Here is a 27,763-nt window from a genome sequence, read left to right on the forward strand (position 1 = left end):
TCTGTGGCCAGGATTCAGAATGTACTTTTCTTATCACTGCCGGAACTTCACTGTTCAGATAAAAATTGAGAATCATGACAGAAAAATTGCAAAACATTTTATTTATTTATTTTTTTAACAATATATAAAAGCACCATTGCTTTGAGAGCATGTACTGACATGTGGCATGGGAGAGAGAGATTTTTGTATTGGAAGTGTGACTTTTACCATTCCATGTGAAATAGTTTGGCAAAGATTTTTCATTATGCTTATTTGCAGAACTGATTAGAGATAACTAATGAGTGAACTGGCATATAACTTTTTCTGTATTTGGGCCAGCGATGTAGGGATATTCTATTAGCTTCTTGAAGACATTATATAAGAGAATCAAAGATATAATGAAGCCTGAGGTAATTTAACTTATATCTGGAAAAGATTCCATTGTTCCTAGTTCACCATTTTGATTAGCCTTTGAAATATTAGACTTTAACCTTAGCACAGACCAAAAGCCTATGTTCATTTTACTCAAACTTTATAACATAAATGAATGTGAGGTCAGACCTTCCCAAGAATGTTGTCAGCTGGGAAGGGCTTTGAACTGCATCCCTGACCACAGCCTCAGCCTTGGTCACTTAAACGTTATCATTAGGGCAAGTTCTGGGAAACTGCAAACATTTGGATTTCATTCAGGCAATACATTAAATAACAACTAAGTGTATTATTCTTACCCAACCCCTCAGCAATTCATATGCTGTAATTCCTAGAGACCACCAGTCAACAGGGTATGAGTATCCTGGGCCTCCGTCCATAAAGGCCTGGAACACTTCTGGAGCTAAAATTGTAAAGAAAATCAAACAAAAAGCATCATTAGGGTTATACTATGTATAATTCATTCATGTGTCTTAAAAATCAATGAGGATGCAATAAACTGGAATTAAATACATTTGCAAACACAGCATTTTTAGGATGCAGATTCAGCCTTGGTTTGCTGGCAATGAGTGCTGTGTATAAACAGCACTGTGCTATGTTTCATGTCTTTGCTTTGCTGAGAGTAGAGGGCAGTGATGGTGAATCTCTGGCTGATTTCCTCTCCAATGCAATATTATCATAGGGTTGCTCTAGCAAATTAAAGTCTCTCTTAGAACCAACCGGGCAGAAAATGTTGTGCTGTGGGATGTCCTATTATTTTTGCCATGTTACAACTAGTACTGGGCAAAACTGGGGGCAGGAGAGTATTCAAGATAACTCAGAGCTCAATCCCAGATTACCTTTATGCCCAACTCTCAGAATAAAACCCATACTTTATCAACTGCATTACATACTTCTGGGGACCCTTCCCCAGCCAGAATTTGCTTCATATGTTGGTTTCTACTTAGTCCATTTTGGTGAACAAAAATAATTATTCATGGGAGGGGAATTTCTAAACTTCTAAATGAAGCGTGACTTGGAACATTTTTTGGGACAAATATTTGTAAGTGAGGTCATTTTTTGTGATTAATGGAAGCGTTGAACAAGGTAGAATCTCAATCCCATACTCAGTTCTAGATCTAAATACCATTAATCAGAGGAGTTTAAAAGGTATTTAACACTGGAAAATGGTAATTAAACACAAATCCTGTCACTGATTTTATTCTGTGAGAAACTCTGTCATGATTGAAATACATTCTGTGTCAATAAATCAATGAATTTCATAAAGCTAACATTCCAGGAGAAGAGAACCAAGAGAAGGTAGAACCCAGCTCTTCTCAAAGCAAGGACCAGTTAGCTAATGTTAGAAAGATATAAATAATCATGCTGTAGTTACTCTCAGACTGTTATATCTAAAGAACAGAGGATATGAAATGAAATAAAAAATCAGTCATGCTTTTCTAATTACCTCACAGCAGAATCTCAGTACACTTTGTGAAAACAACACTTTCCCTGGAGATTGTCTAAACAACATCACCAACCATAACATCATGCTATATTGCAATTACCATGTGAGCCTCTTCTGGACATGATACTGGGTCTAATGCACCACATTACCACTTGATTACCATCTCATTGTTTTCTAATGTGCATACTGCAAGGAATACTTTAGTCTGGTCAGACTTAGCTCTAAATGGCAGTTTGTGATTTAGCACCTAGAGAAGTACCTTTATTTAAAGGACATTCTTTCCAGAGGAGCTTTTGCAGTCCTTGCAACATTACACATTGCATCCTAACAATTTACAGCTCAAATTGAGTTCAGAATCTTGAAGAACCAAACCCAATAGAAAATTTGGGTATCCATGAATTTATTGTGACAAAACTCTAGACTGAAGAACAAAATGAATGAAAGTGGTCTTATGCTTTCTAACTGCAGGACTATCTCTAAATAGATGTGATAGGAGAAAGGCAGGCACTTAAATAAACATTTCTTTGTACCAGAATATATGTGGACAGGGAACAGCTAAAGAGTAAATCTCAGGTATCCATAATACTGTGCTATGATCCAGTAAGGTATGAGTGAACAAAACTTTAAACACTGTCATAACGAGTTAGCTCTATCTCACCTCTAGCTAATTTTTCTTAACTTCATAGAATCATAGAATGGCTGGGGTTGGAAGGGACTTCAAGGATCGTCAAGTTCCAATCTCCCTGCCACAGGCAGGGTTGCCAACCACTGGATCAAGATCTGGATTAGGTTGTCAAAGGGACCCATATAGCCTGGCCTTGAACGCCTTCAAGGATGGAGCATCCACATTCTCTCTGGGCAACCAGCTCCAGAACCTTACCATCCTCTCAGTGAAAAACTTCCCCCTGACATCTAACCTAAATCTTCTCTTGTTTAAAACCATTCCCCTTTGTGTCTTCAGATATACTTCAAACCTTGTTTGCATTCTACTAAGGCTCTTGTGTATGCAGAACTTTGTAACATGTGTAATTTATAATATAGATAGGTGCTGAGGGCAGATAGATTTTCCCATTTTATTTTAGTAGACCAATAAATCTAAAGACTTCCTGAATAGCATATCAGGCACAAAAGACATATTTTGAATATCACTGTAGGTATCCTGTACTGAAGGTTTGCTTCATTTAGCCATATTTGGAATTATATTTCCCACAGTGTCTAGATGATACATAATATTTCACTAAAGAAAATAACCTTTGTGGACTTTATTACTCAGCTATATAGATGATAACTGAGTGGTAAAGAGAGAAAGTACTTTATTGATGTAACCCGTGGCATTACCACAATGGAACAGCTATTTTGCTAACTCAGCCTGTGAGTTATCCACCTTCATTTTATTTGCTTACTCCAAAAGCTTCAGCAATGACTGATTCTACATCAAGCAGACCAGCAGAAAATGCTTTCTTTTGCTCACTGGCCCTGGTGTTTTGAAGCTTTGTTTTTTACCTTAAGCTGATGACAGCAATCTTAAGATTGGAAAATGAGCAGTTGTGCTCCTGCTTTTTAAAGCAGCCAACCACTTTTCCCCTGTATTAGCAGTATTTGGAATCCAGGTAGACTGACCCTCTGCATTCGGTCAGCTTCAAAGGAACTCTGGTAAGCACCTGCTTTACAAAAATAAATAAATAAATAAATAAATTAAAAAAAAAAAAAAAAAAAAAAAAAGGGGGGAGGGCTACCAGGAGGTGTAATATGATGTAATTGCCTGGCACTATGCAGGAGGCTACAGAGTGTTGATTAAGGAGTTCACAGAGCTGCTACCTACTCTAACCCATCAACAGCTTCTGTGGTCTGCCTTGAAACTTTGTTAAAAAGGTGAGAGGAAAAGTGCAGGGAAATGAAAGCACTAGACCTGTCTCCAAGTGGCATTTCCCACTTGCTACCAAATCTCCTTCTTTACAGTGTATTTAAACAATATCTTGCGAGTGATTCCTGAAGACTGATCAGCTGTAGTGAACTAATTGTCCATGTCAGTGAGAACTAGCCAATAAAGCCTACAAAACATCAACATTAGCAATATTACAAAATGAAATCAAAAATAAAGCCATAGTGCTTTGGCCTGAATGTTTGTTGATGACCAGGATAGACATGTCCAAAACTTTTATCAGGAAGGAAAGACCAGGCATTAGCCATCCAGTTGGCTGGTTAGTGTTCTCTGAAGTCACTTTGCATCTTAGCAGAGACCCTACAGGTCAGAATGGGAAGTGGAGTTCTGTGGGTATATTATAGAGGTTGCAAAGCAATTCAATCTGCTAATCATGTAACAAATCATACCTCAGTTATGCATTTTATTGTCCTTTCCAAGGTTTCAAGGACAGGAAAAGAAATTCCAGGGTTATTAACTGAGTTTCAGAGTGATACCACAGTCGGGTATCATTCTGCTTCCACACATTAGCCCCTGAGAATATACAAGTAAATATATACACATACCAACAATATACCAACAAAACTATAAAAATGTTGTAACCCTAGAATTTTCTAGTTTTTAAATGTGTGGGTGACTAGCTGTATATAGCATGTTTATAGTTTAGTCACATGCACACACTTTGCTGACTCAGATTTAATGGATGACAGACTGAGTGGAATAGAAAGTTAATGTGACTTTTAAAATAATATTCTGAGAGCCTTGAACTGACAAGGTCTGGTGAAATATTAACTGCTTTCTCAGCACTGTGATGAGAAAAGAATAATTTTCAGCTTCCTCCAGAAAATAAAGACTGAGAAGGTCAGTAATTCTTCTGGGTTGTGGTTTAAACAGAAAACAGATCTCAGACCATAGTGTTGACAAGTGATATTCTATTTATAGAATAATTTTGTTGCTGTTGTTGTTTTAAAGAAAACTTATTTCTCCCTGAATATAAGCATAGACTTTGTTAAGCTATCAGTTTGCCTCCTGGAGTTTACTTTCTCGCTTGCTGTAAAGGTCTAAATTAAAATGGATAGCTTTCTGACTTAGAACTTCAGTCTAACAAAGAGCTAACTTCTATTTTACAACATAGAGTACTGCTTAAAGTCTGAACATGCTGGGCTAACAATTTTATAGTGCAAAGTCTAGCAGTGTTACAGCAGTGTAGTTGATTTTGTACCTTTATTCACATGATACACCTCAATAGCTTTAATACTCACATTTAATGCAATTATTCAATCAAAGCCAATGCTTTACATACCATTCCCTGAATACAGATACTGCATTTAGAATGCCTTATTAGTTTGTCCTAAGGCCAAGCAACCCTGCCTGCCCTCATTCAGTGCTGTCCTCATAAAACCTTCTGTGTTACTTAAGCACTGGACAGAACCCAGTTCTTGTCCTTCTGTTTGTGTAAAGAAACTCTTTCCCGCTGAAGATCCAGCTCAACCTCAGGCACACAGCCTGATGTTGCTAGTCCTATTGAAAGGAAGTTCAACAATAGTGAATGTGTCATGGTCTTCTCCTGAATATGAAATTATACAGAATCATAGAATTACTTAAGTCATCTTGAACTCCAATGACCCTGCCATGGGATTCTCCACACAAGATGAGGCTATCCAGGGGTCCATCCAACCACCAAGGATGGGGCATTCACAACATCTCTGGGTGGCCTGTGACAGTGCCACACCATCCTTCAAGAAAAGAGTATTTTCCAATGTCTAACCTAAATTTCCCCTCTTTTAAAGCACCTTATTTACTCCATCAGAATGCTCATAGTGGCTGCAATATCACAGTTTCTCCAACAATCTGTTGAAAAGATTGTGTCCAAAAACATTCCCTTACTATTTGGAAGATTAGCCCTGTGTATAATCAGCACTTCATATCATGCATTCCTGCCATTGGTTTATGCATCCCAAGAACGGATGTTATTCAGAGGGCAGAAATTCTCCATTGCATTGCAAGAAGTCACAGCACATTGTCCCTTCTCCCACCTCACTGTCTTCCCTCTCACAGCTACCTGCAGAACTCCATATTGCATAAAGCCTTTTTTCAGGCAGGTTTAAAAATAAATGAAAAAAAGGAACAGATTTTTTTGCCTGATCTCCTGAGCTTTTTGAGCTATTTGTACTTCTGCTCTTCAATATCAGAACAGAGCCTAAACCTGAATACCCATTTGCAGCTCAGTGGTTAATCCCCTCAGCTGTAGTGCTCCCAGAGCAAGCTGGAATCTCACCAACACAGGGGAGCATTTATCTGAGCACCTCCCAGCCTCACATCTGCTCTCAATTCTTGCTTATCAGAAGAAGCAGAACTCACGATATTTCCTTGAGATCAAAAGGGCAGTAGAGGCAGCACCAGCACACTCTGAATAGGCAGTCAAACCCTCTGTAGGAAGAGTAGGATTTTTAGAAAACACTGCCTTAAATGTACTTGAATAGCAACTACCTGCAACAAATTGTTTCACTTCAGAGCACTGCTCATTGTGAGCACAAATAAAGCCACATTTGAACGCTTCCGAAAATCTAACTCCAAATTTGTACCTGATATATTATTAACTGCCTCAGGAACAAATGTAGCCCTAAAGAATATTTTTACTTTACCTGTAAGGTTGACATTAGGACATCCACTAGCTCTCCTGTGAGTCCAATAGTACACCCACACGCTATTAATTAATAGATAGGTGACTCATACATTTTAAAAGTTTAGTGGATCTCTCTAAATCCTCACTCCTCTGGTAATCTCAGACACGCAGCTATTCGTCACCATGACAGCAACCTATGAAAGCAGCCATGAAAATCTGAGATAACAAGCATGCAATGCAGGAAAGGGTAGCTGAATTTTTTCAGGTAATTTACTGCTGTTATTTTGGCTCTGGACTTTTTTTATTTTATTTTATTTTATTTTTCCAGGTATATTTATATCACTAAATATTTTGTATTTGATTGATTTGAGGCTAAGGCATAGTGTGTTATTTGTATAACTTCAGTCTCTGTTAAAGAAAGCCCCAAAGCCTCTATCTAACTCACCTACCACCAGAAACAAAAAAGAACAGAAAATATTTTAAGTGGAAAGTTCTTGCAACGCTTCTGAATAACATCCAGATGCATGGAAATTCCATCATTTGAAAGGAAATATTTCAGTGAGGCATATGCTCAGGACTCAAATACTTCATAAATAAGCCAAGAATGCAGGATAGACAATATCTGTAATGTTTTCTAGATTATTTTAATACTTAATATTTTGCTTTGCAGTCAAGCAACCTGCTGGAGGGACAATATTGCAAATCAGTGCCCAGTGTGCTGTGACATAACAAAAGAACTTTTGACAACCCTCACAGTCACTGGTAGATCTAAGCAGCAAGTTTGTAATGATAACATTAGGTATGGGTGATACACGAAAGTTTCCTAAATCAGATTAAGGCTCACATTTTAGCAGCCAGGAAGGTGGAAGGCAGAGAAACCATGGAAGTTTCTGAAGAAATATTCAGGTTCAGACATAACAATGTTCAGTGTAACCACTCAGTAAGTACTTAAATAGGCAGGAAAAAGGTTCAGGAGCAGGAAGGCCGTGCTTAAAATTGTATGATCTGTATCTTAATCAGAACAGGTAGTATATTCTTATGATATTGATTCACTGCATTTTTACTTTAATATCTGTTTTATGCAGTTATGCATGCAAGCAAGCAAGTTGCTCCTAGCAAAATCTTAGCCTATTCCAAGCAGATTTCAAATAGAAGCATTAAATATAACTTTTAAATTATTATTATTATTATTATTATTTTAAAATATATTTCCTTAAATTGACCATTGGAAGAAGTGAGAAATCCTCTAAGTACCTCTCCAAAGGAGAGATTTGCTAAATACTTTTACAATTTAAATTCCTTTTAATATACCATCAGTCAACATTAATGTGTGAATTTTCGTATGTTTTTGAAACTGTCTTGAAAACTTACCCATGTATGGCTTTGTGCCAGCCATAGATGAAGCCTTTTCTGAGCCTTTCACTATGGTTGCAATGTTAAAGTCAGTGATATGAACATGTCCTGCAATAACACAAAGTAAAAACAGAAGTCAAAATGACACATCCTACAAACATTCCTCACTTTATTCAGTGTTTAAAAGACAAATTTTAACAATTTAATGTCTTATGACTTACTATTTAGCACAGCTCATAGCTAAAAACAAAAATATACTGAAAGCAAAATAATATGATGCATCTTTCCCCTGTATGTTCGTATCTATTATTTGCTTGTACACTGAACCTCACTTCTGACCACCCCTGAACCTCCTCCTTCTGTGTGAACCAAGGACAGTAGTTGTCTTTTCAGAGCAGTAATGCACAGGAGCAGTGCTGAATTTCTTGGAGTGATGTGTGAACTCTACCTCACCTTTTCTCTAACTAGAGCCATCCCTCTCAATCTTCTGCACTCATGACACCTGTCTGCCGTCACATCTACTTCGTGTTACAATCAGCCTGGCTTTTTCAGAGTGTCCTTGGGGCAAAAAGGGAGCTGAGAAGAAAAAGGGTATTTTAAAAGTACAATAACTACAAAATTAGATTCATGGTAGCAGAGAAGCATTTGTGTAACAGCAGCAGGTCCCAGATGATTCCTCATTTGACAGCAGATTACAAGATGAAAGATATGTGACACAAGACAGCCCATGGATTTGCTGCCTGACCAAGACTGCTGATTTAAACTCAGCTAATCAGGTTGGATGGCCCAAACCTGCCATCACTACTTTTTCCCTAGGATGATTTATGACAAGCACAGGGTAAACTGCTCCAGCATTGCAAGGTAATAGTTGCTAATTCCCATTTGCCTTGGGCAAATAAACTGAATGCAAATCCAGAATGAAAATGTATCTATCTGCACAATTTTATCTGGATAAATCTGCCAGTATGTTTTGCATCTTCTGTTTGAGGGCTAGTTCCTGCTGTGGAGCAACACAGATATTGCTTTGCCTGTGATTCCACCTGGCAATGCCATTGTGGAGGACTTGGAAAGGTACTCCCTTCCCCAACTTAGCCACACATTCAAATCATGATTAAGACGTCTTGCCTTTAGATGGAGTCTTGAATGTTGAGTTCCTCTGATAGTTTTTGCCCCTCTTTTTTAAAATCAGAATCTCAAACTCATTCAATCCACAGTGTGGAGCAGGCTTTGGGTTACTGAGTGAAGGAAGCTGTTACCAAAGATGAAAACAGCGTAACAGTTGACTTGCCTGTGGTCCTGACACTGAACATTTCCCCATTGCCAGACTGAGGAACAGCAGACTCAGTGAATGAATACACTGCTTTGACAATCTGACCTAGATCCTACTCAAAGTCTCCAGCCAGCTTCTAAGCAGTCTTCAGCCATACGTGAAATGAAATTGCCAGAGTCCCCTCATTTGGCCAGACCTATCCTGTTTTTGAAAGGAAAATGGAAGAAGGCACATCTCATTTCCTTCCTTCCTTCCTTCCTTCCTTCCTTCCTTCCTTCCTTCCTTCCTTCCTTCCTTCCTTCCTTCCTTCCTTCCTTCCTTCCTTCCTTCCTGCCTGCCTGCCTGCCTGCCTTCCTGCCTTCCTGCCTGCCTTCCTGCCTTCCTGCCTTCCTGCCTTCCTGCCTTCCTGCCTTCTTTTTTATAGATAAAGTTATGTCATTTAAATGACACTATTGTAAATGATTCCACCTATTAGAGTGCCAGCATGATAGCCTGTTCCAAAACACCTATCATATAATATCCATTCAGACTGATCCAAACAGTTGATTTGCTATGAAAATTGCCTCTCCTGCAGTGTATTGTTTTCTCTCCCTTTTATTAGATTTCTTTTCATTTAACAAAACCAAAATAGCACATACATGAAGGGTTATATATGTTGGTTGGTGCATTTTGTTAAAAATGCCTTTCTGTAAGAGAAGTAGATAGGTTTGAGAGCTCTGCATGCTGCTGGTGATAAAGCAGTAATGCTTTGCTCCCATAGTCACAGTACCACACAGCAAAGCTGCATCTCTACCTCTGGAAAAAAGAACACCTTTGTTCTTCCACAGCTTCTGGGGTGCCTGAACACAGCTTTTGTCTGGTGCTTAGAGGGCTGGTAGTTTGCCATGGAGGACAGGAAAGGTGTCCTCTTGGCAGAGGGTAGTTGTGTTGCCCCAGGGACTGTAAGCAAACCCCAGTTTGCTATAAAGGTATTTCTAATCAGCCTCAATAACTTTTTATGGCAGGTGATGCATGTAGGAAAACAGCAGAATTGTGGGGGATGGAAGGGAACTCTAGAGATCATGTAGTCCAACCCCCTGCCAAAGCAGATCCCTAGACCAGGTTGCACAGATGGGCATCCAGGTGGGTTATGAATATCTTCAGAGGAGACTTCACGAACTTGCTGGGCAGCCTGTTCCAGTGCTCCATTACCCTTACCGTGAAGAAGTTCTTACACACATTTTTGTGAAATTTCCTATGCTTCCCCATGAAATTTCCCCGTGTCCTATCACCACTCACTGCTGAAAAGATTCTGGCCATGTCCCTTTGCCTTGCACACCTTAGATATTTATAGATATTGATCATATCCTCTCTGAATCTCCTTTTCTCAAGGGTGAATGGACCGAGGTCACTCAGCCTTTCCTCACAGGGAAGATGCTCCAGGCCCTTTATCATCTTTATGGCCTTTCTCTGGACTATTTCCAGGACACCCTTGTCCTTTTTGTACCAGGGAGCCCAGAACTGGACACAATACTCCAGGTGAGGCCTCACCAGGACAGAGTAGAGGGTGATGAAAGATAACTACTTCTGTAGTAAAAATGCTAAAATTCTAACTATTTTATTCTATTTCCAAAATTTCAGTTCCTGCACTACAGTAAGTAAGGATTTACACAAATGCAACAGCCATAGGAACAGAAACAAAGGAAAGAAGCTGCTTACCTTACATGTGCATATATTGAGCTTTTCATTTTTAATTTTTATTTTTTTGTTAACTGAAAGCTGATGGTTCCTTATGAAATGGTGTTATTGTGAAGTGTCACAGCTTAAATGAAGCTTTTTTGGGGCTTTTGGATAGGATTCATGTGTCTAAATTCAAAATTCAGATTTCTATATCTTTACACTAAACTCAGTATTGTTCACTGAAGAGAAATAGATATTAATGCTTAAGTGCAGACAACCAAAATGATGATCTAAATGAATCTACAGCTGTAAATAAACTATGATGACTAACATGGTACAGACACCAGTACTACATGCATCACCTCTTTTAGTGAGTTCAGGGACTCTTGACCAGGCTGAAAGAATTTCATCACCCATTCACACAGCAGGTCTGTGAATTGATTAATTTTGCTCACCAAGGTCTACCTTGGTGTAGACTGGTGAAGCACCATGCTGCTTGGCAGAGAAGGGGCCATCCATCTCAATATTCCTAAGCTGGCATTAGCTAATTTTATTGCTGAATATGTTGCAGTCACCAAAAATGTAATTCTGCAGCATACTACTGGCTCTTGTGTAGCTCCTCTACAGTACACTGGCTCCCATAGGAAAGCACTTCCAATAGGCTGACTTTGTGTAGTAACTGACCTTGCTGAGGAGCAAGGAGAGATAAGCATAACTATTTCAAAGGCTGTCAGTCAGAGATGTAATACTCTCATAGACACTTCATGTTGCCTTTCCATCTGTAATTCACACAGGACTTAAAGACAAGATATTTCTATTTCATGCTCATTTGCTGATATTAGTGTCTAGAGAAAATTAACACGTCTCTGAAACACTACATTCCTGAAGTCCTAGATTGTTTAAGACTCAAATGTTATTAAGCAATATTGGCTTCAGCATTCCCAGAGGTAAATTCCAGCTGTTTTAAATGTTACTTCTTTTATCAACTTTAACATGCTGACTCAGCGGCTCTACAGTAGATTTTGAGAAATAATTTTATCTCTGGCATCATTTCAGGTCTGTATTTTTTTCCAGGGATTAACTGCTCTTAATCAATTTCTGAAGTGTATGAAGCAAAGCAAGTCTTTCCCACAGCAGCAAACACATTTTAATTTCTATTTTGTCTTTATCTTGTACTTCTGATTCATACAAGTCAAAACTTCATTTTATTGTATTTTCTCATATCCCTGCTATAAATAGTTGCAAAAATATGCACTTTATTTTTGCAGAATACTTCATATATTCGCTGCATTTGTATGGTTTTCACTTAAAAAAAAAAAAATCAGAGTTTTTATTCATTCAGTACTTTTTTTTTTTTTTTGCTTGAGATCATGGAAATAGTCTTGAAAATTCAAATCTCATTATGTTGTTTTTTAAGTGTCCTTTGAACCAGAACTGTATATAGAACCATGAAAAATTTACAGGCATTTTAGAGGAGAATTTCAGATTTTTTATCTAAATTTAGGAAAATAATTTCAGATGAGCAATAGTCTGATGCTTGAAATTTCCTAATCCTTCAAGATTTCAGTACAGAAAATTGATGCTTGGCACTGCTCTATTGGAAGGTCCCTAAATAGTGATTATAGTGACTTACAATAATCATGGTATTAAAATATTAACTTATTTTTTGACTGGTGTCCTTGGTGATCTCCATTCTCATGTTCAGCTCTTTCAAGCGTCAGATCAGCACTTTTTCTTCTCAATAGGAATGAATACTGCAAAACTGCCAAATGGACAAAAGGATGTGCAGAATGTCCAGATTTACAATCAGGCTGATTCAAAAACCATGAGCCACCATATCACAGACAGCTCAAAAATTAGAGACATCTGGGAGAAAATAGTCAATATTTACTCACCATGCTCATCCAGTAATATGTTGTCAGGTTTGATATCCCTGTAAAATAAGTAAATGCAAACATTATAATTCATAGCAAAAGAAGATCTGCAATTTAAAAATGCTTTCCATATGGTTAGAGGGGCCAAGACACTTAAATTAATGAAAATCATATAATATACAAAGGTAAATGATTTTTATCTACACTATATACTGCCTTGAAAATATGCATACTAAAGAGGTTGCCTAGGTTTTATTTCATATGTTTTTGTTTTCATATGGTTAGCACTGATAAAGATTTGGTTTTCAAGATGTTTGATTTTTTATTCTTTAGAGCAGTGGGAACAACAAAATGGAAGATTTGCATCCTGGATGTACCTGATTGCCTCAGGGACTCTGCATTTGACAAACAAGAAATCAGTTAATTGGAAACAACACTGATCTACCCTTTCTGCCAGACCCACTAATCTGCCATGCTCATGTGCATGATCATTCAAATATTGAAGAGTCCTGCTAGATCTTATACTACCTGAGCAGGTCTAGCAAGGGAGCCTTTTAGCACTTGAATCTACACATGGCTTCTTGTAATGACAGGCTGGGGAAACGGGTGGTGCTAAGGAAGGATGGGGATTGTAATGTACCAAAACAGAAGTTCAACCGTGATGTTCTTGGCACAAGGAAAAGACACTGCCTTAGAGCCATGCTTATCTTTTTAAGTTGACCTTCACTCTGCTGTCAAGAACAATGGAGACAACTTTTCTTCACCACTGCTGGACAATGCCTTCACACTGGCAACTCACACCTAATGCAATTGTGAAGCAGTATTGCATTGCCTGAGGACAAGATGCGTTGATCTGCCTTAAGCAAAATATTTGCCCCTTGGGCTAAATTATTCACAGATCTCAAAAGAGAAGGCATTGAAAAATTGTTCCAAAAATCTGTGTATTTTAATACAGCCAAAAGATGACTTGATTATTCTGATTTAAACATTTCTCTATAAATCCTGTCTGAAATATGTACTTACACATATTCAGACTTCACTAAAAAATTTTGCCTAGTTTTCCCATGAATGGAATAAAGAGAAGAATGAAGTGTTGCAAAAGGATAATATTACATCAGAACATTTTTTTTATTTTACTTTAGTTTAGTTTAAATATAGAATGATTTCTGATGGAAATGTCAGGAGTAAGATAGCAATAGCACCTGTATACATTATGTATGACATGACTTCAATATCTTTGTTGACAAAAGACGTCAACATGCAGCCTAGTACTATGAATTCCAGACCTTTCAGCCTTTCCTGAGAATCATATGAAATTGTGAAGTAGCAGATTATATTCACAGTTTGTGCAGCAGCAGCTGGGAAACAAAATAAATAAGGAACTGTTTTGAATCACTTCCTGAATAATCTGAAATATTGTAGGATGTGTGTGTGTGTGTGTGTGTGTAAGGACAAAGACCTTACCATGCGTTACCATCTGGAATGGAAATATATACCAATATTTCAGTGTGAAAAATATTACAGGCTATCTATAATTATGTGATTCAGGAGAAGATTTGATCAATACTTGTAATATTACGAGGAGATCTCTCCTAGAATCCATGTCAAACACAAATCTCTGGTTTCTGACTTGTTGGTTTCCTCTTCCTCACATCGCTTGCCACATCGCTTACCTCAGTGGAAACTCTCCTTACTCTGAATTCACATTGATGATGTTGTGAGATACAGGTGGACTGCAGGTTTGAATATCTTTTTTATAAGACTTATCTTTCATTGAATAGGAAATGCTATACATTTTTATATGTAATATTATATATGATCTCTCAGCTGATGAGATAGTTCAGAAAAGCTACTTCTCATCCAGTATCAAATATATTTACTAGTAACAAACTGATCTCTAATTACTGACAACTGTTTCCCAATAAGAGTTTGAACTGTGATTTCAGTGACTCTGTGGCTGGCCCACAACTTGAAAGTACACCAATGATTCTCAGTGGAAATGAACTTGCAATTATGACTAATGACTACTGAATTAACAATTTTAAACTTTGTCTTTACAGGATTTAACAAGCATAATATGATTCTGCACTTCTTACATGGGTGAAAAATTGGAGTCACAGCCATATCCATTAGTGCTGTTCTGTGGCTTATTAATATCAGTGATAAATACATTCTTCAAACTGTTTTCAACAAATTGGGAGAGAAAAAAAGACAAAACAAAAAACCATTTAGAACTGGAATGATAAAATCATAAGTACTTCACTGAGAATAAAACTGAGAAAAAGGAAATATTCAACTTTATGAAATATTCAACTAACTCAAGCAGTAGCTTATACTAGATACTCATTCTTACCTGAGGGATCTTTTCTGTCACTGACTTTGTTCATTTTCTCTGAAGCAGGACCACAGCTGGGGACAGCTATGGCAGGGTGTATCAACTTGCTGAGGCAACCTGATAGACTTATCTGTCCCTGAAGCAACTTGACAGATAACCATGTCCCCACTCTCAAACTGTTTTAAACTGATTTTACAGCAAGTAAATGTCATGGGCTAACCTAAACAAGAAGAGGAACAAGTTTCTTACACATATTTTTTTACCCTTGAGTGTAAGATGCTACTGTTTTCAGATCACATGCCAGATGTTGCCTAGATTCATGTGATATGTGAGAAAATAAAGCACAAATTAACAGTGAAGATTGTGCTTTACAGTAGCACTCCATCATGTAGTTACTTCCCATTTACAGCTCAGCACTAGAAGATCAGCCCTCTGGAGGCAGCTTGTCAAAAGCTTCACAGACTGGATGGGGTGAGCTCACTGTCATGTCTTTGCACCTTTGATAACTTTGGGTGGGGAAGATTCAACAGAGTCAATGTGAAGACTAGGCAAGTGTAGGAGCATTGCAGTTATAGTTACAGGATATATTCAGGATGGAAGGCAGATAGTTCCTTTGCATAAATACTCTGGTTACATTCATTTATATAGTGAAAATGCTGTTTCTGTAGATATATGAATTTAAAAGATAACAACTCTTCAGCTAAGCTGTTAAATTCACAAAATTGCAAATTAAAATTAAATTTACAAAATTCACAACATTCACAAAACTAAGTGAAAGTCTGTTTTGACTACACATCATCAGAAAATGTTTTTCCTCTTTGCAAGCAAGTTCAAACAGGGAAAAGAAGGATGTGAATTTCATTGCCTTAACTTCAGTGTTTACCTATTATTTATATTCCTAGCTGACAAAAAGAACTGAAATACTCATTTCATAATCCAAGTATCTTGAGCTAGCTCATTAGAAAATTCTGAACACTTTTGCAAATAGCAAACTAACTCATGTCCAGACTCAGAAAAGCCCTGGGCTGCCTTCAAACCATTCACCAACAGCAGAGCTATCTGTAACATTAATTTCTAAACCGTGACTTTCTCATTCTGTACTGGTGCTACTCCAGCTCTTCTTTTTATACACAGAAAAATAAGAGCAGCATAGAAATGGAAGGAGATAGACCTTCAAAGTCTTCACTCAAGTACAAATCCCTTGCCAAAGCAGGTTCCCTACACCAGGTTGCACAGGTAGGCATCCAGGCATTTCAACTATAGTTTCAACTATAACAATGTTGAACAGGTCTTAATTTGTATACGTAATAACCTCTAACCTTTTAATTGGTATCAGTCAGAATCCAAAGTACATTATTTCACCTTTATGACTGACCAATTTGCATTCTTTGCGTTGTTGGCTCAGAACAAAATTTAATGTACTGTTGCATTTTCATTCTCCTGATCTAAAATCCCACAGTCACAACTATAAGCATCTTGGTTGATAGCAGTTTACTAGCATGACTCAATAGAGGTATTTTCACTTTTTAATGAATTTTGCTTTTCTCTAGATGTGGAATGTTGAGGTTTCAACTCTTCACTAACCAAGGATAACATAAAGAAAAAACTCAGTTGTGTACAAACTCATGAAATTAAGTCATGGGTATTTAAAATACGCTCCTAGCTGCTCCCATTTGAATAGACAGAAGACATACTTTTATTCAAAGAAAAGAAACTAGAATACAAAGAACAAGTGTAAGATAAATCAAGAGAGGTTCTGACTGGATACAAAGAAAAACAGTCACTGTGAGGACATTCAAGCAGTGGAACAGGCTGCCCAGAGAGGGTGTGCAGCCCCTGAGTTATATAAAGCCCTGGGGAGCCTGGTCTGATCTTGCACCCTATCATGCTTTGTGCTGGAAGTTGGACTAGAAACCCCCTGAAGTTCCTTCCAACCTGAATCTTTTCTACATCTATAGATGAGTTCTGCAGGGAGTAAAGAGGGCTACCTTTGCCTTCCAGTCTGGCAGCAGCAACTGAATAGTTGCCTATAAACTACCTTACCCACTTATGAACCTCCTCCAGGAGCAGTGGGAATGCCTACTGCCTGATAACAAAACTCCATGGTCATGAGGTGCCCACCTCTGTCTGGATGTAGTGGACCTAAATTTGTATGCATATCATAGATTTCACCGACTTACAAATAACGCAGCTCATGTCCCAGCAGAATGCTAAGACTACTTTCCTGGAGGTCATGTCTCTAAATATATAACAGCTAAATTAAAAGTACTTTACACTCTCATAAGGATACAAAAGAAACAAGATCCAAAGACCTTTGAAGTAAATGGAAGGACGACACTGGCCTCAGTTTATTGTTTAATCCCTAACAGTTTTTCTTGTGCTCTTTTTCTCTTCAGTGCTGACTATCTAACAGTCTGTTTTATAGGATAAATCTTGAAAAAACAACAACAAAAAACACCTAAATCTTCTAAACTAAATATTCAATTTTCTTAGTTATACAGCTTCTTTTTTATATTAATATTTTTTTCTCTTTATGCAGAAGTAGGCATTTGAATTTACTGGTTTTTGCTTCTGACCAACATCCTTCCTTGTTTCAAGAAATACTCAGTGGTATTAAAACACTGGTTTTAAAATAATAGTATTACTTCCTATCAGAGGCATGGGAATTAAGACTTGTAACTGCTAAAGACCTCTGGTTACTGGTTCGCAATCCCCCTCACTTAGTTCTCACTAGTAATCACTGCCTTGTACTGTCCTTTCAAAAAAGACCTTCAGAGCCATCTGTTCCTGCTCTAATGAATGCCATGACATGACACGACTCTGTGAATCACTGTAATTTTGGAAACTGAAGATTTCAGTAGAATGGGAAATTAGTTGAGAACATGTGGTGTTGGATCATGATAGATCTGGAAAGTGTAAAAGCATCTTGTAGCTGTTTGTATGAATCTGGATGCGCTTCCACATGCTGCCACAAATGACCAGAATATTTAAGTTCAGAAGCAGATTCTCACAGGTCATGATGTCTGGACATCATACAAAGGAACACTTTCTATTAAAAAAATGCCACATTCTGCCACAAATGCAGAAACAAGTAACTGAGACTCTGAAATCTCAAACTCTTGAACTTTATCTGTTTAGAAATGGACTAATTCACTGATAGCCAGAGGCAAGTTACAGGGACACGTTATTTCATGTCGCATGATATTAGTTGAGCTGAGCTATTTATAAAGAACTATGCCCTTTTTTTAGCTGTTTCTCTCGTGAGTGGAGAGAAAACTTACACAGTTGAGATTCACTAATTCTGCTTCAAAGCAAAATAAACTGCTATTTAGCACCAGGTTGTGCATGCATTAATTTATCTTTTGAGAAGCAATGGGTGAAATAATTGACTCAATCAACTTTCCCATTTCCATATGAACTTTCTGGAGACTGATGCACACAGTGTCAAAGGGTATTGCTTACAGCATGTTGCTCTAGTCCAAAATGTCAAAAATCTAAAGTATTAGCTGGTCTATACTCTATCCAATGGGACTTAATGTTTCAGTCCAGTTTCCATTAAGGAAACAAAAAATCTCAAAAATTTTCATTTCAGACTCCAAGTAAGACATGGAGACAAATTCATAGTTTTGCATGGATTTACCAGATATATCTTCAGAATTATCACATACCAGTAGAATTTTCTACTGATTGCTCTTTTTTTTTTTTTTTTATCTTTAAAAATATTTACTCCTTTCCCCACAGAAAAACTCAAACCAATAAGCATTACAAGCATTACAGCTTGTAAGGAACTGTTATTTTATCGGTGTGTTTTAACTATTGTAAGATATTTTAATTGCCCATTTATGGTACTCACATGTTTAGGCAACAACTAAATTTACAATTAATACAATAATATAGAATTCTGTGTAAAAAAAATCAGTAAACATTTCAAGGCCTGAAAAGCATTCAATAAAACTGAAAAAGCTTTGCCAAGATTCTATACTTTCATCCTCAAATAATATACTTAACACCAAGCAGAAATACATAGGTTTGTTATCATACAAACTGTGACACATTACTGGAGAGATTTAAGTGTCCCAAATTTGGCACGACTTGCAAAAATAAACCATTTTTTAATTGGGCTTGACTGTTTAAATTCTTCTGTGTTATTTTAAATCTTGTATTTTCTCTGCAATTCCAGTTTCCCAGGCGTTAATGCAGAAAATGAATGAATGGATGAATAACATACATCCATAAGTGCTTTCAACTAACTACCTGTGCTAATCAGAATTCGATCACCATTTCCCTTTAACAAGTTTCCATCTTGTTTGGAAACAAACCATTCTCTGTTGCACGTACAAGGTATAATTGCTGCATTAATTATACGATAAGCATAAAAACTCACTAGAGAAGGTCTCTAAGGCCCCTACCTTTCTCAGTTTACCTTTAAAGAGAGCATGGACACCCAGATCCAGATTTTGGATTGTCATATATATGGACACAAGTTATGATGCCAAGTGTTTTAGTACCAATAATTCCTTTATGTCTTAATGCTTAATTTTGACAGGTGTCCATGAAGAACTTATATTTTCTAATCACTTGCAATAGTCATTTTTTTATAGCTCTTAAGATGATGCTATTTTACAGATGCTTCAACTGGAACAATCTTGTTATTTTCCAATTATATTTCCATTTGGAAAATACAATTATGAAAATATGTTCAATTCTCTACTTGTAACAATAGGTGGCAGTAATGAAATCTTCATTTGGCTGTGTAGCCAGTGGTCTTGGGAACACCTTCAAGTATGGATAAGAGAAATACTTGCAGTATATATTGTTATGATGGGTTGAAGTTAACAGGCCAAGGAACAGGAATTTTATATTGAACCTTTCACTTTTCTGGGTACAAAAGAACAGATAAGTCTTATTTGGACAGGTTTGGCTCCTGAACTTGCATAGACACCAGATTAAAATATAAATATTTAATACAGAACATTTTGTTACATTGTTCTTGCTGAAGATCCAATATGATTATCTGCAGTTGCAAGAATAATAGATGAAGATTCTTATATGAAAATCCTAAGATTTCAAGTTGCCAGTGAGTGCTTGGGTAGTCATCTCTTTAATGCAGCAGAGAAACATCCCATCAAGCACATTTGCTGCTGCTCTGAATCATGAGCAGAAACCAATCATATATTTGCAAGTGACGCTGTCTTGTTCTTTCTAATCTAAAACTCCAAATGCTAGCATGAAATGTCAGGTTCCCCATCACCATCACTGTTATCATCATTTCCTGCTGGACTGCACCTATCAGTTAAGTATTTAGTTCTTTATTTATCAAATTGACTATCTCAAACCCTGTGATACATGCAACAAGAAAAAACACGGAGAGGAGTCTGAACACATTCCACACTCAAACAAGCTTTGACATCTTTTGGATGCTTCCCATTCTGAATGACTGCAGATTTAATGTATGTAAAAGTGAGCTGCAATAGCATAGGCTGAAAAGTGCCTGAAAAGAAAATCCTATTCAGTAAAAGATTAAAAAACCTGAGCTGCTGCAGCCCGAATTGGCAGGTTTTCTTGTAACAGATATATTAATTCAACAAAGCAAAAGGGCAAATACCAGATTTTGTGCTGCATTTCCTCCCTCCACCCAATCTAACATTTCAAACACAAGTCTCATGATACTTTTCTACCTCTAATATAGATAGGTCTATCCTACGTGTTTATATAGTAAATTACTTCTGAGACTAGCTTTGGATGCTTCTAAGGATGAACATTTACAAAGAAACTCCCACAACAATAAATATGCATATTCTTGAAGGCTGTTGTTTAAAGTAGATGGGAGTAGACAAGGTGATAGAGACAAGCAAATATACCACCTTTTTAAGAAGTCTTTCTATTCTAAGAGAATTCAACTACAAATTGCCTGGAATCCCACAGCGAATTATTCCAAGACTTCTTGATTGATCTGGATAAGGAACAAAAGATATGCGATATTACTTGAGTTCAGACTCAAGTAGTAATGTAGCAGTAGTAATACCATCATAGCTAAGACCAGTATATAAGAACACTGTGATGTGAAGCTGGTTTTAGACAAGACTCTACAGATAAACATGATACAGTAATACTTAGTAGTGAAATTATTATAAGGGTTGCTACTTAATTCAACAGAAAATTGAAATTGTGTGCAATTCAAGATATTTGAATTAGCTGCTACTGTGAAGTAGGTGGTTACATTTTCATTTTTAGTGAGTGTATGTCTAGACAATCCAGTCACTGGAGTGCAAAGATCCAGTTGACTAAATATCTATTTTTGGATGAGCTGAATATCTTTTTAGATTCCATTGGCAGTGTTGAATAGGTATCTAATTGCAGCTAATTTAAATACAGACTCCTGCATTTAGATCTTGGTGAACTGTGCAAGAAGTTTTTAAAAACATCAGAAACATTTAGCATGCAGCACAGTAGGATAAAAACAACTTAGGGATGTTCTTGAATCAAATTATTGTAACATGTTATCACAGAAGCACAGGCAGGTACTTAAGCCTCTTGCAGGAGTCACGCTTCTGGCACTCATTGTCTCATTTGACGTCATCTCGCACCATGAGTAGCGCAGTTCTCCATGCATGATGAATTGAGCCATAGCTAAAATAGTATGTATGGGTAAGGATTTTCTTACCCAATACCATCAAATAAAACATCCTCACCATTTTTGCAATGAAAGCACCTGAAGCTCTTCATGGCCTCCTCTTAGGATGTGGTAATAGAGGAATGTTTGAGAATGGAGCCTGCTGGTTCCTCACTCCCTTCCAGATCAGTGTCCATCACAAGCCCAGCCATCTGTGGAATTTGGGAGACCCGGCACTGCCACACAGAACTGCTCTTAAACTGCTCTGATAGAAGGAAACTGGTAAGACAGAATTCCTTTGGAGGGAACAGTAGGCAGTGGCTGAACACCATCATTCTTCTCAGTAACTAAAGAGTTACACCAGCTTGATGCATGTGTTTAAAAATATAGACAACAAAGGCATAATAATTTCTCAGTTTTAGATCTCCTACGCTGTATTTTTTGACACTGTTTCTTCCAAAAGCAAATGTTAAATAACTGGACGCTGGACTGTTGGCTGGAAATGGATGTCCTTGCCTACATGCTCATAATTCTTAATTTCAGCAGTGGAAGTACTCTGGGACTAAGGGAAATAAGCTGGTACTTTAATTAGTGTTCAGTTCTCCATACATGTGTAAGTGCACGTATATACATCAGAGTCTGTCTGTAGAGAATTTCTGTGGCAGAGAGTTGGTTTGCAGATGAGAGCTAAAGAATCACCACCAAGGGAAAATTCTGAAGAATCTCAAGTCCCTGTAGATTTTAAAGGCAGAACTCTAGAAAACTAATACATTTAATTAGCATTAAACCTGAGAAACACTGCTATCTGGCAATAGGTTTTCACCTCAGCACGTCTTGCTATATTACTAATTGTTTTGTTTACTATATTACTAATTGTCATTGATTATTAACAGTAAGCCAATTACTGTTTACCAATATGAATTCAAAGTGGACCTCCAAAACACACTGAGTAGACATAAGATCTGATGCTTTAAAAAAGATCAACTTTTAATTTTTTTTAGCAACTTGAGCAAGCAATATGTATTACCTATTTTGCCTGTTAACTATTCCCCCATTCATAGTGCCTCATATTCTCTACTCTCGCTGCTCACTACTTAGTTGGAGTTTCAGGGACAGTCCCACTCCTAGTTCCTCACCCACACACTACACCATTCCCAGGCTTCTTCAGTTTCCTCTGGACACCTCCACATTTAATGAAGGAGTTTCTGTCAATATATCCCACTTTTATCTAATCTCTGGAAACACTCCCAGATTGCATTTTTCTCCCGCAAATCTGCAGAGAAAACTGCTTCTCTTATCCCTTCCCTGATTATTACCCAGCAACTTCCCCAAGTTCTTGAACAGGGACGTGTTATCCTTTTACTTCTTGGTACACTCAGGTCCATCTGTTACCTTTGATTTTATTTTCCCTTCCTACTGTCTCCTGAGGAGCAGCTAGTTGAAACCTCAGCCATTTTTACTGGGAACTCAGGGGCCAGACATCCAGAGCTTAAAACATGACTGTCTGACTGACCAGACTGCTTTTCTTACACTGTTAAAAAATTGATATCTCCGATCTCCTGCTTTGTTATCTTTCTTGTAAGGCTTTTTTTGTTTGTTTTTTGTTGTGTTTTCTATTGGTGTTTTTTTAATCACTCATGAGGCCTTTTATCACTCCAGTTGCATGGCACATCATTTGATACTGAATGATAACAACTACAGAGAAAGATGAGATTTTGATCAGTGTTGGTTTTTACTAAAAATTAACGGGGTTAGAGACCTGAATAAAATCATAGAAAATTTTGCTTTGAACCACAAAATACTTACAATCTGAGCTAAACCCATAAGTGGAATAGAGATGATATCTGTGGACAGGAGGAGGGGACATAGTTCTATTACAAGAAACTCGCCTTCTAAAGCGCCTCCAACGCACACACACACACACAAAGTGTCAAGTATGCAGTATAACTGAAAAGAACATAGGGTGTGTAACGTGATGAAATTAAGAATAGTCACTGTGAGCCAAGAAAAGGAGAAGCTAATGCTTTGTATTATTTTTATCATTAGAGTAGAGAGCAACTCCTTATCCTGCAACCGGAACTGTGACAAAGTTTCATGTGCACACCAAGATGAAGAAATTAATGAGCGAACAAAGAAGACAGAGGGATGTTTGAAAATAACTTCTGGAGAATTTCCCTGAAGAGCACTCATAAACTATGCTGAGAATAAATGCAAAACAAAGAAATCAAGAAGGGAGGTAAAACTAAAAACTTGGCAATCTGTATCTTAATTATATATATAAACAAAACTGTACTGTTTCAAAATGTGATACTCTATTAGATGATCAGTGTTATAACTTCTCCTCTTTCTCATCCCTCCATGTAGCTTTTAAGTAAAAAAAAAAAAATTGCAGTTCATCTGGAATATCAAAGGCGTGCTGAAAGCTGCTGAATGAATTTCTAAGGGAAGGTGGAAGCTTAAATTGGCAATATCCTTTAAGGAAATGTCTTCTATTGCATCTCAAACAATCTTCTCACTTCCTGAACTATAAGAGTACTGCAGTCATGAAGAATTAATGCAAATGTGCACTTTTTGCCATTTGCACCTTTTGTCATTTTGCCATATAATGAAACATAGCTTACACTGTAAGGAAATCTCCAAGGGAATGCAAGAACACTCTGTGTACATATTGTTCATCCAAGCTGAAGAAATTATGCAGCCATTAAAGTAAGAATAGCAGAAAGAGGCAATCATCCACCTGTTTCTGTTGGTTTGTACTTTGCTCAGCCTGAAGTTTACAGTCTTCTTTTTCCATATTCCCACTCTCCAACTAAATACTTTAATTAAAGATTCTAGATATAGATTAAAAAACAAACAAACAAAACAAAACAAACAAACAAATAAAAAAACCAAACCAAAACAAAAAAAAACAAAATAAAACCACCCCAGGCACACCGCATAAAAATCTCCTGTTTTTATGGTCAGAATGTGCCTGTGTACAGCAGTGTCATCATGAAACTTACAAGAAAAGATAGCAAATATCAATTTGCTATCAACACAGTGACCCTTGCTAGTACACAGGAGAGACAAGTACTGTACTAAAATCACTTCAGAAAGCAGCAATTTCTTAAATCAGAAAACTAGCATAAACCAAGTAATATTTGTGTTTGGAGACTTGACATATTCTTGAATATAGAGCTCTGCTTCTCTTCTACCAGCATCTCCTACTTCAGCATTTGGATCTGTGAAATTGATTCATCCTCAAAATTGTAATACTGAGGAAAGAAGGAAAGAAGGAAGGAAGGAAACCATTTAACTTCATTATCCGTGAATGGAGTGATAAACTGGATATGAAGAATATGTACAGTATTTTAATACATACCATATGTCCTACTGAGTACTTAGTATAAAACTTTTCTTAATTGGTTTAAAATGAAACGCCTGTTACAGAAACTCAGAAGAAGAGAAAAAAAGAAAACAGTAACACAGGCAGGTGATGGCAGCTGATTTAGAACTGTGTGATCTTCAGAAACTAGAAACAATACAGAGGAAAGTCATAATCCCAGAACCAACATGCAGTTAGGATTTGTGAAAGCCCTCTAGCAGACAGACATACATGAAAAAGCCAACACAATAATATTGGCTAACTGTTGGTTGATGCCTACGCAGACTTAATGGGTTTTCTTTTAGAAGACTCCATAGAAAATTAGTGCTGGGCACAGGGCAGCAGTGGACATGCTGACATCTCCAGAATATCTGGATATTACACTTAACTACAGCAGCAAGTTTTATGGAAAGGAAATTCCGTGGTAGCTTTTTATTATCCATTTGTATCTCTACCTCTTGACATGACAGAGAATCAGAATTTGCCTGGCCATTCATTTCTGTACGTCCTTAGAGGTGAAACTACTACAGAATGAAAAATTCAATGGGACTGAATTCTGCTGGAGTAAAAGTTTTCAGTGCTGTCCATAACTGCCTGAACATCACCAGTTACTTCTTATGTTTCTGCTTCATTCCAGTGGTTTCTGGTTCACAGGTTGCTTCAGGACTGTAAGAAACAATCTTTTACTCTTTTGAGTCACCCCAAAAACCATTTAGAGGTTCTCTTTCACTCAGTACTGTCCTGTGAACAGTCCTGTGAACTGTCCTGTTTTCCTTCATACTTAACTATGAACAACATACCAATTACCTCATTAAGTCTGAAGTTATAACTATTTGGACCAAATCAGACATGCAGGAGTCCACAATACTCTAATGATGGCATTGGACTTTAGAACTGACCATTTGAAATTATTTTTAATTGATTTATAAAAAAATTAGTGAATAATAACTGAATTATTTCATTCAAAATAACTGAAATGTGTAAGAAACTGTGTCCTAGTAAGGAATTAGTCCTAGCAAGCCCCAGATTGGCACTATTCTATCTGTAACATCTGCAAAAGAAACAACAAAGTGAGAAGTCTTTGTTTTCAAATAATTTTCAAAGCTTATTTACTGCTTACATGCTAAATGGACAGTTCTAAGAAAGAAACATTAAAAATAAGAGTTTGTACTTCTGGAGACTAATCTTGTTAGTGAAAGACTGTTAAAGAGTGATGCTTTCATCATTCATTTGGATGTATTACCTTATTTCACCAGACTGCTGGACACCTTGAAGGACACACTGGTGATGAACACGAAGTTCCTACACTGCAAAACAGCCTCGTAGTGCTGTACAGGCAGTACATCTGGCCTATCCTTTAGCAGCCAAACTCTCTTACAATTTCCTTTCCAGACATTTGCCACAGCCAGCTTCATTTCTGACCAGATGAAACTAGAGGAAACAAGCAGTGATGAAGAGTTGTAAGGGCAATGCTGTTAAGGCCCACTTGGAAAGAGAAAACCTGATGTGATCAGTATGAGTGCATTACTTGAGCAGCAGGCATTGTGCTGCTCTGAGCCAAGGCTCTGGCTGCAAGAGCATCCTGGGAGACACAACTTCTGCTGGTGGAAGAAATAACTGAATGAAAATGTGCAGCCTGCTTTAGTTGTTTTATTGAAATATATGAACAGAAACATTTGTGAAAGAAGGAGGCTGAGCTACTGAAGTCTGAAACAAGTTCATTCAGCCTTTGATGGGAAAACTTCTGTCCAATATTTTTTGCTGATACTATACAGGCAGCATGAGAAAGAATGCATTCAGACTTACAGTCCTGAAGTTTGATGTCAGCTCATGCAGAGTGCCAGATCTGATGCAACATTTGAGAGAAAGTGAGACTATGTGAACTGTCAGAAGCCATTCTGTGTGCAATGGATCCAAAGGTCCATAAGAAACACCATACATCCAGATTTAAAATAATTTGTTTTAAATTTTAAAAATGTGGATAAAACATCATTCTAGCAAATCTATGAGGAAATATAAGTTTGTGATGTAGTTTTACCAGTGTCTAACAGAGATGTCTCAATATTAATTTAGATGCTGTTTAAGTGAAAAAATTTGCCCAGAATAATCCTCAGATCATAACTTAAAACTTATCACATCCTTTCTTTTAAAGTGCTTATAATTCTGGCTGAACATCTGTGTAATTGCAAATATTTACAACAGAGCTTCAAGTGAGTGACACACAGTGCAGCATTCTCTTTTGTGACACAACAAATAGAACCATGTTTGCAGGACTTTACTTGGCAAACATGGATTTATACATCAATATGCAATTGATTAAATGGTAATTTTCTTTAAAAAATAGAATAATAACAGTTTTTACACAATTAATGTTTAAAGTTCTGTTTGTCTGCAGAAACAATATTTGTATTCCTGAAATGACTGCCACATTCAAAATACACGTAACTAACTGCCTCAGCAAATGCAGAGGCATTGCGTGTTAGCTTTGATGGGAACTGGCATAGCACCAGCCTAGACACTCATACATCCATTCACATGCGCCTTATAGCTCTTGCCTCCCTCACTTCCACCTCCTTTTCTAGTAAATTCCTGGGGCTGCAGGCTAATCCTTAAAAATATCTTCTGTCACTTTTCCGGATGCAATAGTAATGGAAACCTGTACATATTTCACACACATCTGTAAATATTGAGAAGTTTAGTTCCTGACTCACACATCATATATTCAGTTCTTTGTAATGACATGATTTGAAAATCCACCTACCCAGTCTGATGAATCATTCAACCACATTTTGTAGCACAGACAAAATGTAGTAGTGGGCTCTCTCAATGACTCTCTGACTCACTAACCTTTATTTTTTTTTCTATTGCTACTAATGTGCTCATTTAAAAGTGA

The 27,763-nt window shown here is 37.2% G+C and overlaps 1 protein-coding gene across 2 annotated transcripts in view; it reads right to left on the reverse strand.

Moving 5' to 3' along the window:
- The window catches only part of STK32B (serine/threonine kinase 32B), a 134,155-nt gene that overhangs the window by 22,153 nt on the left and 84,239 nt on the right, over nucleotides 1–27,763 (reverse strand). For both annotated transcript variants that reach the window (XM_072334920.1, XM_072334919.1), the window contains exons 5-7: nucleotides 12,580–12,617; nucleotides 7,774–7,863; nucleotides 708–811 (exon numbers count right to left, since the gene is read on the reverse strand). In XM_072334920.1, coding sequence (XP_072191021.1) covers nucleotides 708–811; nucleotides 7,774–7,863; nucleotides 12,580–12,617 — 232 coding nt within the window. The remainder of the gene's footprint in view (nucleotides 1–707; nucleotides 812–7,773; nucleotides 7,864–12,579; nucleotides 12,618–27,763) is intronic.

Source organism: Excalfactoria chinensis, chromosome 4, assembly GCF_039878825.1.
Source record: "Excalfactoria chinensis isolate bCotChi1 chromosome 4, bCotChi1.hap2, whole genome shotgun sequence".
NCBI lineage: Eukaryota > Metazoa > Chordata > Aves > Galliformes > Phasianidae > Excalfactoria > Excalfactoria chinensis.